Below are 12,833 nucleotides of genomic sequence, written 5' to 3'. Positions count from 1 at the left end.
TTTTTTAAAGGAGGGGCATAATGTCTCAGTCTCTGAACAAATTATGTGAACAAGAATCTGTGTTGGGAAGGATCTCTGGAAAACTTAACTGTCTGTATAAATGCAGTTACACCCAACGGAAGGGCAGGCATTAAGGAGAAACCATTCCAGCCACAGTTTTCTGTTATCACCTGCACATATACAAATCACTGAAGAGTAAAATCATCCAACAAGCTGAAATTCCAGTGGGTTTTATTCCCTGAATGATGGAGAATAGTGAGGAAGATTAAGGGATAATCCATCTTGGCTCTACTCAAGCTCAAATACTTTATGACACTTTGTTCTCCTCCTGAGGTTCTCCTCCAGTAAAACCTTCCCCCGGCGCAAGTGAGGACCAGCGAAGCAGAGCAGTGATAACCCTCTGAGGTGCAAAGACTTTCTAGACGATTCAGACTCAATCTTGGGAATTTACTCCATCAGTCATCCATTAATTTATGGCTAATTTAACCTGCTGTCTGTGTGTTGTGCACACGACAGCCTTACCTTGCAGCAGAGAGACCTAGAGCCATTACACTTTGCCGTAGAGCAGCTCAGTGTATTACTGAGAGGAGTGGGCTTTCTGGTTTTTTGTTTTGTTTTGTTTTGTTTTCCAGTTTATGATGTTAGATAAGTAAGTTCAGCCTAACTGCTTTAACTTGTTTTTCTGCTTTTGTCAATCAGTTTGAACTGCAGCTAGCTTGGCAAGAAGCCCTTTTTGCTCTGCTGTGAACAATCGGAATAGCGTGACTCAAGGTTACACACTGATGATAGTTTCCATAAAAGCCCGTACGTTTAGTTACAAAGCAAGCATCAGTAAATGTAGTTTCCAGCAATTTCAGCTAATTCCAAGTTCAATCACTCAAGAAGCTCACAAAATGAATGTTTCTTGGAGAATGAAAGGTAATTTGTTCGTAAAAGCTGTGAGGTTATCTAATATAATGTAATGACTAAGTTTCTTAAGAAAATTGCACTGGGACAAATCACTGTTCATTTGTTTTAGTGAAGCAAGATAAGATGGCAGAGTTGCAAATTTAGAGCTGTTTTAAAAGCTTCAGATTGAATCTAGAGCTAAGTAGAATCCATGGCTGGGGTCAGAAATCAAGAGCTCATGACTCTAAACACGGCCTGGGAATGGCAGCAAGACATGGAGCAACCCTTACACGGAAATCTGGCCTTACCAGATGTACACAGGATCTGGAGATAAAATTAAATTTAAATTTTTCTGTCAATAACTTTCCACCTGTGGGCTTAGCATCCTGCTGTTTTCCACATGCATGAGGGCTCGTAGGAGAAGGGCTCTGTTTCCTAAGTCACCCGTCCTCAAACTTACCTTTCTGCAAAGAGGTAGCACAGAACTGGAGACTTTCATTTTTCCTTCAGACCTGATTTCGTGTTTAGCATTGTACAGATTATTCTGGACCTAACCTTTGGTAGCCAATCCCATATTTAAAATATCTGTAGGCACAGTAGAGGTTTGACTTTCATCTTGTTTCATCCTCTGGCTGTTAGGTGAACATGAATTTAGAGGGTTCTGTGATTTTGCTGAGGGTCTATCAGACAAGAGTGCAAGTTTTATCAGCTGTCCCAGAGATTCCCAGTAGTCCTGCCAGCTCACACAAGGCATTGCACAGACCCATAAAAGAACAGACAGAAATAATATTTTTCAGCAATATTATCTCAAGGCTTCTCTGCAATGTTGGAATTTTTTTTTTTCTTTAATGCCTCCTGAGGTGAGGGGTGGGCAGGAGTGTCCCTGCCAAGGGGCAGGGAAGGGTCAGAGGTGGGATGTAAGGTGAAGGGGGAGCTGCTCTGCTGCTTCTCCTTCCCCAAGAGCACCTCCCCAGGGAGCAGCGTGCGGTGGGCTGGGGTCCTGCAGCGCGCGCTGCCTGTGCCGGCACTGCTGGTGGCCCGTGAGGACACCGAAGGACTTCGCGTTCCTTTGTCTCCTGAAATTTCTTTAAAATATATTCCCTGGTAGAAAAGGCAGAGGGCTTGCACGTCTTTCGCTTGGTTGTGTCTCTTGGCCTAATGAGATCAAACATCTTCTCACAAAATTACTGTGCTTGTTTCCTGCTGTTTAAAAAGAAAATTCTCATTTCTGAGAAGAATGCAAGTCCTGTCTGGTTCTGAAGACATCTTAAACTGAGGAATAGTACTTTTATTTAATAGAAGACTAGTTCATTATGTTACGTATTCATGATCACTGATAAAATCAACTGTTGAGTTAGGCCTGATGCAGAACCTTTGCTTCTGCTGAATTCATCCTTTCTGTAGTTGCTGCATTCCTATACAAAGGCATCACCCTGGAGTTTTGCTGTGCAGCTGTCCTCTTCCTTACAGTACCTGTGCTAACAATCTAGCTTAGATGCTTAATTACAGCACCCCCAAGCTGCGGGTGCTAGTGATGGCGCATACACATTGTGGATGAGGGAGGCTTTTCTCACTGCAGCCACTGCCTTCAGCCTGTCACCGAGCTACAAAATGTGCTCAAAAAGGAAGGTATTGGTTTTGCTGGCTGTCTCAGTGTGGGACCCATAGTCCAGGGGAGGAGAATGATCTGTGGGGAATTTAGGATAATATGTGTGTTGATGAACTGCAATTTCCCCTTTGTACTAATTTTATTTTTTCTCTGTCTTCCAGCTCCAGTAAATCCACACCTACGTAAGTATTTCTTTATCTTTTTTAGATTTTTTTTCCACATGAAGAACTGTCCTTGCACTTGTTGTCCCTTGCAGTTAAAAAGTAAATGCCAATGACGGCACTTTGGATTGTGCCCCATGGATTGCATTGTCCACTTTAGTTGTGCATGCAGGCTGAGCCGGTGGCTGACGGTGCCATTCCTCTCCTTCTGCTGAGGTGCTAAAGAATCAGTAGATGGAGGGAGGAAAAATTATAGCTCCAGATCATCTTTCTTTCACCCTACCCCAAACAGTCCATCTAAAGGAAAAAAAATAATATTCTAAAAATAAACTCCATTTCTGGGGCACAGCAGCTCAGTGTGTATGGGTGAAGGTACAGTTTGGTCATAGAAGCAGCTAAATGCCTGACTGTTGGAGTACTCAGTAGGATCTGTGCCTGATCCTCGCCAGGTGTGTTAAAATGTTAAAAGAAAAGTAAGTTTCTGAAATTTTCCGAATTTATTTATCCTTGCATGAGAACTGCATTTGCACTTGTTGAGGTATCTCAGCTTGAGCAGCGGGGCTGGACCCGATGACCTCCCGAAGTCCCTTCCAACCTTCCCTGCTCCGTTGTTCTGAACGAGTTATTTTGATACTTCCAGATGTAGTCAGGAGCTCATCCACAGCTTTAAAACAAAAAGAAGACTGTTTTTTTCATGCAGTGCATACATGAATCATGGACCTCATTTGCACAGAGAAATGTGGAGACCAAAGGTGTGACGAGGGTGTGAAAGTGCTGAGACAAATTCACAGGCGGCAGCTCCACAGGCATGATTGCAAGTGCAGACTCTAGCTACATCCTTGCTAATGTGCTGCTGCTTGGGAGCACAGGGATATTGCAGGGGAGGAGTGACTCTTGGTACAGCTGGATCCCACACATTTAATCCACAGGCACCAAATCCCTACCGATATCACAGACAGGAGACTGGGCTGGAGCTGCAGCGTGTGAAACCAACTTATTCCTTACAGTCTCCCCATCTGTCCACTTCATGATTTATTTCCATGATATGCACGTAGCAAGTGCGTATTTTGTCTGTGGGAACATACTCTGCCATTATTCTTGCTTTTAATCATATATGCAAAAAATACTCTTGTAAAGGGAGTGGGCTAGCAGTTATTGCTAATATCGTGCAGCCACAGACAGGCAGGAAAGCAGCACTGGGCTGTGCGACAATCCTCTCTGTCTCTCTCTCACACAGATAGCTAAGCCTTACTGTAAATTTTAAAATTATTTGCTGAAGATCTTGTGCGATGCATTAATAATTAATCAGGGCTCAATTCAAAGCTCACAGGAGCTGAAGGAACCAATCCCATTCTCTTAAATGAGCAGGAGATGAGGCCCATGCTAATTAATATATTAAATATATACTCTATGATGTTAAGAAAGAAAAGCATTGCAGTCCCAAGTGCTTTGCACTATAATCTTCCATGATTTTAAGATCTGAAATTGTCTCATTTTCAAAATGTCTCTGTTGCTCACTTAAAAGCTGCAGCTCTAGTAGGCACATGGCACAGTGCAAGTGGCATCCAAAGTGCCCTTGAGATAGAAACTGAGTTAGCTCAGGGGAGGGAGACTTCTGACAACCTGCCCACCATTTCCTTCGTCTGCTTGTTGAGTCTGCCTCTCTATGCGCTGCTGGTAATGGAAAGTTTGCGCACCAGGAGCTGTCGTGCACCCAGTGTGATTTCCTTCAGATGACCAAAGAGACGGAAAAATCCTGAAGGCTTGCTTTTTTTCCCCAAAGACTTCTCGAGTGAAATCCTTTGATGGGGAAGAAATCTGCAAATGGGTTCAAACCAGTAAGCTGGAGAAGAGAGGTTCTGCCTCCCCTTACAAATCCAATCTCATCTTTATCCATGCTTTTTACAATCTCATTTTATTTAACTGAAAATACAGAATGAATGAGGATTTATATATATATTATATAACATCAATCAGATTGTTTCTTTTCTAAACCTATTGGGCTGAATTCTAATTCTATTTACACCACCATGAATGAAGAGTAAGTGCTGTATTCACGTGGGACAAGATATCTGTATTGGAAACTGAAGTCACACCTTGCTGCTTAAATTCTGGAATAATCACATTGCATAGGGCAGTCATTTTAATGAGATTTCTGCAATACAAAAGAGAGTAGTATTGAATGACTTAAACATTGAGATGTAGCCTTAGAACTGCATTTTACTTTGTAAGGTATAATATAAAACATTTAGCGTAAACTTTTAAGAATTTCATATGAACTAGTGCAACTGGATGTTACACTTGAATACTGGAAGAGATTAGATGATAAAGAGTCATATTCAACTTGAATTTTATGGAACACGAATTCCTGTCACAATGAAGAGCCTTTCACCTGGAGAAGAGTTTCAGATTTTGCCCTAATTGGCAATAACATTATGAATAACCTGCGCTGCCGTGTGCTTTGACAAAAATTCACCGCTGTTTTTAATGGTAATTGGTACTATCATTGGTGTTTTCAGCAACCCGCAGTGGTCTGAGCAGTGTCATGAGCTGGAGCTCCCATGGGTCCCTGGGGAAGAGCCAGCTGTTCCTCTTGCTCTAGGTGTGCCTCTTTAGTGAACAGGTCAGGACCATCCAGGTCTATTTAAATGCCCCTATTTCTTGCATAGGGAAAGTACTGAGCTAACCCTGGGGAACTATTTCCCATTTTTATTAATCTCTTATTTTTTATGAAGTGTTCAGTGACAAGAATATTTAGCACTAACCTTTTCCAGTGTATTGCAAATGGCAGAGTCCCGTGGGAAACCAATGTTTTCATAACAGATAAATGGCAAACTTTTACTTGCCTTCCTTCATCTGGCCTGATTTTTTTAAAATTTATTTTTTATTTTTTTCACTCAAAGAAAAGGCTTTTGTTCTGCTGATGTGGAATTTCTTAATGAAGCTCTGAGGGCATGGCGTGACATGGAAATGCAGCTTTTAAGGTACTGGAGGGGCAGTGGTAGAAACCGCTGAATGGCTGGAAATGCTTTGTCTTTATCCGCTTTGCTGCAGGACTGCATATGGTAGTCAGTGTTTTTGCCCTTCAGTTACTTTTTTGCCCTTTAATTCTATCTATCTCACTGTGCAGAAACAGCACCTTTCATGCTGTAGGAAGGGTGTACGTAAGTGGAGGTGGAAGCCCAATGTACAGAAGATAGCGTAAACCCAGCAGTTCAGAGCTTGCAGCATGTAAAAGGCGTTGTTGGAGATGAGAGACACAGCTGGCATTTTGCTCGGAGTGCTTCACTCGTGTCCTTGTGTCTTTCAAGAGCTTCATCAGGGTCTTTACACTCTCTTCCTGGTCTTCGGGACAGAGACGGAGGTGTCGATCTACATCCATTCAAATGCTTCCCTCTTCAAGGATTTGGGATGCAATTTGGATGCACAGGTGTTCATTGTGGCCTTACTCTGTGATATGCTCATCTCTCAGGAAGAACCTCTCTTTGTATTTCTTCCCTGCAATGCCTACGGTGATGCTTCTGTGTTGAATGATTTCGCCTATTGCCACTTCTACATCATTCAAAATTCGGGATTCAGAAGGCACTTCTTCCAGGATCAAACCACGGGGCAAGGTCCTGAAATTAGCTCCTCATCATGTTGATGGTTCTCAGTCGCTTTTGCCAGTTAAGGAATTGTGCCTTAGGAAATTAATTCGCCTGGAGGATCTAATAAAGATGATGGATTTATTGAGAAATCAAGTCAATCTGCTTTGAGGTGCTAATGGGCACGGAAAGTTTCTGTGGACTGCATTTCCGTGATAACCTGTTTTTGTGGAGCAGTGGTTATGCTGACTGCTGTGGAGTAGGAAGTTTGTGTTGCTGTGCATCAGCAGAGTCAGAATGAGGAAGACTTGGAAAGCTCTCCTAATGCACCTGGTGGTTTGGGTTGAATTTCAAAGCCTGCTTTTTCAGTCTGCAGTGTTATATGATTTTAAACAAGCTTCAGAGCAGCATCCTTGCTTAGCAGTACATATCCAAGCTAAGCGCAGGTCCCTCTGTCTTTGCTGATTTGCAGTGAAGCTCCAGTGGCTTAAGTGGATTTATAGTTTACTGAAACCTCAAACCTGCAAACATTTATACACCTTCTCAATTTAACACAGATGAATAATCCCATGACGCCTGGTGTTAGAGTTCCTCATAACAATGAATATAAATTGCACCCCTATAAAGAAGGCTGTAGCTGACACAGTATGCAGACAGCTGCATTCTCCCTAGAGAAGAGAGATTTGCTTGTTTTCTCAGATAAATCAATTGCCTTTGCTGGAAGAGTAAACTCAGCAGGAACTGTTCATGTGCATAAAATTAAGCTTTTACACATTTTTCTGCATGGGGCCTTATTCTGTTCTGAGATGAAAATTGAACCTTGAAGTTTTGATGTGTTTGGTTCCTAAATGTCTGATGATGGGACTTTCCCATCCCATCGTAACCTGGCAGGTAGGATCACTGGAATGGTGAGTCTTACAGACCTGTTTCACAACAGAGAGGGTCCCAGTAGTCCTGTCTGGGGTTCTTGGTGGGTTTTTGTTGATGTTGCTTTTTCTTTAGAAGCTTTTAGAACTTGTCCTCAAGACAACAGAGATCCTAGTGAACAGGCTAGGAGGTGTCCTCAGGAGATGATACAGTCACCTGTCCTGCTCATATAGGTTCAGATAGACCTAATCCTTCCTCCCAGACATTTCTCTAATTGATAATTATAATTCAGAGCTAACGACTTGATGCTCATTCTGAGCAATTCATTCACTTTGTTTTTTTTAGAAAGATTTTCTAAAATCTTTCTACTCTAAATCACCTTTCCTCTCATTTTAGCCATTATTTGCTTTCTCATCCCTACCGAAAACTGAGAAAAATGTAAGAGAGGTCACTTGGAGGCCACGTTTTTCCTTTTGAAAGGTTGTCTCCCACTTTTCCTTAATGTCCCTAGCCAAAATAACCAACTTCTTACTTTTTTCCCCATACTTCATATTTTATGGACATGCTGTTTGTTCTTCCCAGCTTTTTAGAAATCCTAGCAGGGTAAGAAGAGACAATGTTTCTAAGAGCTATTACATACAGCTGAATATATGAGGAGAATCTAAACAATAAGACTTGAATATAATTTCAAGTAACACTAAGACAAACTGATGACTGATTTTTTTATTTTTATTGGGTTCACTTGAAAGAAAACACTCAACACTAGAGAATGATGTAAAAACAAATGTACATCTATTTCTGGTACTGTTAATGAGCATCATCCTACAACATGTCCATTCTAATTGACAACTGCTTTGACAAACACACCTTTAATAGTTTCCGTCACTAAATTTCTGCTCATTTGCTGTGTTGGCAGGAGAGTTCCACTGTGGCTTTGAGGACGGTAACATTTGCCTTTTCACTCAAGACGATACAGACAATTTTGACTGGACAAAGCAAAGCACTGCCACCAGAGACACAAAATATACCCCCAACACTGGGCCAAATGCAGATCGGACTGGCTCCAAGGAAGGTAAGCTCCAGAGGTGCGCCTGGTCCCAAAAGCTATGGCCATTTTCCTAATCATACCAAGAATGCTCATACTTCAAGGACTTCTAAAAGAAACTGCCAGTGCTGAGGCATGTGACTGGTCCCTAAGCAGAATTCACTAACGATGCCATTAAGCATCTTGTATTGTTTCTATTGTGCCATTTTCAAAGCGATTGCTTTCATGTTACAGTCTGGTGGAGAAATATTCTAGCACATCTTGAAATATTCTTCTGTTTTATGTAATTTAAATTCTAACTTGGACTCTCACAATGAGATTTTTTGCCCCATTTTTACTTTGGGTGTTGCTAATCATGTAATTTTCAATCTGCTAACCCTGTCAACAGAAGTGTGCCATCTTGACTGTAGTACATATTTTAATTTCAAAAGTCAGACGTACTGTGCTGAATTTATCAAGTACTGCAATAACTCATGCTATTTCATTGTATGCCCCCGGCCCCTCTATTACCAATGGGGAAAATCATACTGCTTTGTATTTGCTTGGTTGGATTAAGTAAAAACTCTCTCTGTTGTTGGCACAGACCAGATCAGAATAAATTAATATTGTCTCCTTGTGAGCTTTTGAACTGGAATTGACATGGGCACATTCAAATGTTCATTGAAAGGTTTCCATCAAAATTTTTTTACCTTATTTTAAGTGTCCTCCCTTCTCACTGTTTATGGGAACAAACTGCAACCTTGAGACTGAAGTCTGAACCCCATCATAAAGATTTTTTCTTTTCTTGTGCATATACAATCTTGTATCGATTTTAAGTTGTTTATGAGAACTGACCTGCTAGCCCTGATTTTACTCTTGGTAGAAAACAACTTTGAAGCAGCTGTGGAAAACACGTGGGCTTAATGCAGAACAAACATGGCCTGGAAACCATGGTGATGTCAGATGAATGTGAAAAATGAATCAAGATACCTGATAGTCCTGGTGTCTTCCTGCATGTGTATGTGTTAGATTTTTAAGACTGCAACTTAACAATTTTCATTTGGACTTCCCCCAGGTTTCTACATGTACATCGAAACATCGCGCCCCAGGCTGGAAGGAGAAAAGGCCAGACTTGTCAGTCCCGTTTTCAGTGTTGCTCCAAAGAATCCTTATGGAGCTACGAACACAGCCTACTGTTTTAGCTTCTACTACCACATGTATGGACAGCACATAGGTAGGAGAAAGCCAATGGCCTTGTCTTTTCACTTTGGGAGAAATAGCAGCAGAAAAGTCCAGCTGTGTTAAAGGAAAACACGGGAGGACTACTGAAACCAGCTGCAACCAAGGCTAGCAAGAGAGGCTCCTGATAGCATCCTTATGGCCACAAAATATTTTCCCACTAATCAGCATGCTAGCAGGAGCCCCTCTTAGGTTGACAAGAGCATGTCATGTACGCGTGGGGTGTTGAGCAGGGGAAATTTAAAGTGTGAAAAAATGGAGGTGATTCTTGCAAATGCTTTGCCTGGTTTTGAGTGTTTTGCCTGGTCACAGTGTTTTGACCCACTCCTTGCTAGATTTGGAGTGAAGCAGTTAGCAGCAGCCCTTCTGTGTGGGCAGCTGTAGCAGCACAGCCTGTGCCATGCGACAGCACGTGGCTCCGTCAGGGAAGTCCTGAGCAATTCACTCAAAAGCTGGGGGAGTCTATCTTTGCAACAGGTATCTTTAGGTCTATTTTTAGTCCTAGCTCTTTTAACACGGACATTTAATTACTTCACATAGTGTAAAAATAAAAGCTGTGGGAAAATATTAAACTATAAGCCAGAGCCAATTTTTCTAAATCCTCTAAATCCCCGTGGAGTTCTCGGTGCTTACCAGTATGTTGAGAGGCTTTCCTGTGCCAATCTGACCTGACTTGATGTATTTTTATATATATTTTCAAGGGCAAGCACATCCCCATAGTGCATTCTGGTGGTTGCTTGGGGAAACCTTCGCCTGCCTGCAGGAAGGGTTCAGGTTATAAATAGAGCAGACACATTCACATAGTTTTGTTGGGTGTCTCTGCACTGCTGAGCGCTTGCACACAGCCCCCAGTGTAAGTTCTTCTCACTCTGCATTGCAATAGGAACTTGCCTGTGTGTTTGAAGGAACTGATGGAGCCATGTCATGCTAAGTGAAAAAAATATATAAAATGATCTGCTTCTGGTACAGGACAGTGAAGAGCAAAATTATGAACATCAGAGGTCAAAGATTTTTTCTGGAATACCTCTAAGTTCAGAAAAAGTATAAGAAAAACAGTCACTGACGCTGACACCTGCCCTCAAAACAGTGACCTCTGCTGCAATTTTGTTCTTTTTCTTTGGCTACCTTTCCTGTAAGTGTATGACCTTAGCTTTTTTGCTGAAATTGCCCTTTTCTATGTAATTACTTGAATTGATATTCATAATATCATCCGACAAAGGAGCTGACCTACAGGTGAAGATGGTGGCAATGATGATTAGTGATCAGTTACAAAGGACTTGTTAATGGAGATGTGGACACCTACTTGTCAAAAACCAAAATTGCTCGATATCTCTTCTATTCTTTAACGTTAAAAAATATAGACACCATCATTCCATCATTTTAGCTAATGTTCAAAGTGATCTATTTGGAACAGCTTTGTACAAAACAAAGACAGAAAAATAGTAAATTAATAGCATCAGCCACGTTTAAATGCAGGCACATACAGGCTCACTAAATTCAACATTATAATTCCTCATAATGACCAAAAGTTATGAAGCACATGAAAATGCAAAATGCATCCAAGAAATAATTTATGAAATCAGCAAATATATATCATTCGATTCCCCAGATATGAACTCTATCACCTAAATTTTTATGAGGATAGTAAAAAACTGAAGAGAAAAGAAAAACCTCATGAGTGATAATATTCTTAGACATCAGTGATTTAAGCACATGGATATTTTAGGACTTGTCACATTGATGAGGTAACTGCTTGAATGAGTTTTTGAAGGTTTGTGGTCTTAGAAATTACTTTGGGTTAGGGAAAGGGTCATTATAGCACAATGGTTTGCTCAGGCGAATCAAACTTAATCAGTGTTTCAGATGATGTATATTTGATAACCTTCATTTAGAAGATACATTTTCCATAGCAGCACATTGTTTAGTTTCTCTTTTAATATTTCTGCTGTTGAAAGTTATGTAGCTAAAGGTTTCTTTTTATTCTGGTGAAAGTTTGGCCTATGGTTGGTTCTGATCATATTTTGAACAGCTACTTTAAAGCTGAAAATTCATTTAAATGGCTTACTCTTCTGAACTCACCTTCAGTCTTCTTGTGCTCACCTTCTGACTGTGGAAATAATCTCTGCCCACAAATGTGTTGTGACCCCAAATATTTTGAATATACTGTATAACTCCATGTATTTCTACCCTACATTCTCTTACTATTCTGCATCATGCTGTCAAAAGAGGCTAAAATTTATTCCAAATGAACACGTCCAAAAGAACTTGACAAAGTTAGTGCTGCAATGAGGTCAAATAAATGAATAACCTCCAGCGGTTGCTTCCAACTGACATCGCACTATGCGTCTGTTAAATATGTTTTCCATATCTGTGAGCCCTGATTAATTTCCAAATGTCCAGAGGACCTGGGGTCTTGGTGGGCACCAAGCTGACCATTCATAATAGATATATACATATATATATAAATATTTAATAACATATTTTTATATGTATATATGTTTACTATGAAAGTGGTCAAACCGGGCACAGATTGCCCAGCGAGGTTACTGAGTCCTTGGTGATATCCAAAATTGGATTGGAAACATTCCTGGGCATCTTGCTATAACTGATCAAACAGGGGCTTGGAGGGGAGGGACGCTCTCCTAAGGCGCCTTCAACCTCAAAGTTCCTGTGATTCCATGTGAAAAATTTAATTGATAATGTTTTTTTCAGAGGAGTGCCATTTTATTAAGGATTAATCCCTCATGGATCATTCTAAATGTGACTACTAAAGCAGACTGCCTTACCACGAACTGTTAGAGGCCTTGACCTTCAGTGCTGTTCTGGAGTTTGTAACCAACATACAGCAGGTTCTTCGCATCCCCATTTGGGAATGAGCCCTGCCAGAGGGGGCAGCTATGGGCTGCAATACGCGCTGCCAGCTCATTCATTTCTTCACAAGAGCAGGATAGGAGCTGCCAACTGAGACCTCATATATGATCTCTGTGCTGAAGTGTCTCTCTTTTGAATAACCTTGAGCTGCTGATTCTTGACCTGACTTCACTCAAAATTGGAATGTCTTGCAGGGGAATTTGGCTTAAATAAATTCTAGCCTATTCCTCCCTTGTACCTATGGACCAGCTGTTCAGAGAAGATACGAGGCCATTAACCTTTGTTTTTTCATCCGTAGTGCTGAAGCATTGTTCAACAGACTTTGGTGCTGCAAGTCAGCATTTCCACTGGGTTGCTTTATTATCCCTTGTTAACAATATCTGTAAGGTTTCAAAGCAGTACTAGGGTTATTATTCCCACGTCTCAGGGGTAAAGTGCTTTGTTTCCAAAGCAGTGTCTGTGCTCATCAAAATGTTTCTGCATATTCCAAATTTGAAGGATCCCAAATAAAATGGAGAAGCAGCATGGAACGACTCTCTGTTGCTGCTGCAGACTGATTTTGGAGATTTAGGGGAAAAGATGCTTCATCC

At 41.1% G+C, this 12,833-nt stretch overlaps 1 protein-coding gene and 1 long non-coding RNA gene across 5 annotated transcripts in view; one reads left to right on the top strand and one right to left on the bottom strand.

The window, feature by feature from the left end:
- Window positions 1–12,833, bottom strand: part of LOC121071271 — a 478,323-nt gene that overhangs the window by 49,417 nt on the left and 416,073 nt on the right. The gene's annotated exons all lie outside the window — the stretch shown is intronic.
- MDGA2 (MAM domain containing glycosylphosphatidylinositol anchor 2) overlaps window positions 1–12,833 on the top strand; it is a 339,526-nt gene that overhangs the window by 315,209 nt on the left and 11,484 nt on the right. For all 4 annotated transcript variants that reach the window (XM_040559492.1, XM_040559491.1, XM_040559493.1 and 1 more), the window contains 3 exons: window positions 2,659–2,679; window positions 8,026–8,181; window positions 9,209–9,367. In XM_040559492.1, the coding sequence (XP_040415426.1) occupies window positions 2,659–2,679; window positions 8,026–8,181; window positions 9,209–9,367 (336 nt within the window). The remainder of the gene's footprint in view (window positions 1–2,658; window positions 2,680–8,025; window positions 8,182–9,208; window positions 9,368–12,833) is intronic.

This window comes from Cygnus olor, chromosome 5 (genome assembly GCF_009769625.2).
Source record: "Cygnus olor isolate bCygOlo1 chromosome 5, bCygOlo1.pri.v2, whole genome shotgun sequence".
Classification (NCBI taxonomy): Eukaryota; Metazoa; Chordata; class Aves; order Anseriformes; family Anatidae; genus Cygnus; species Cygnus olor.
This window is presented reverse-complemented; position numbering and strand designations above follow the sequence as displayed.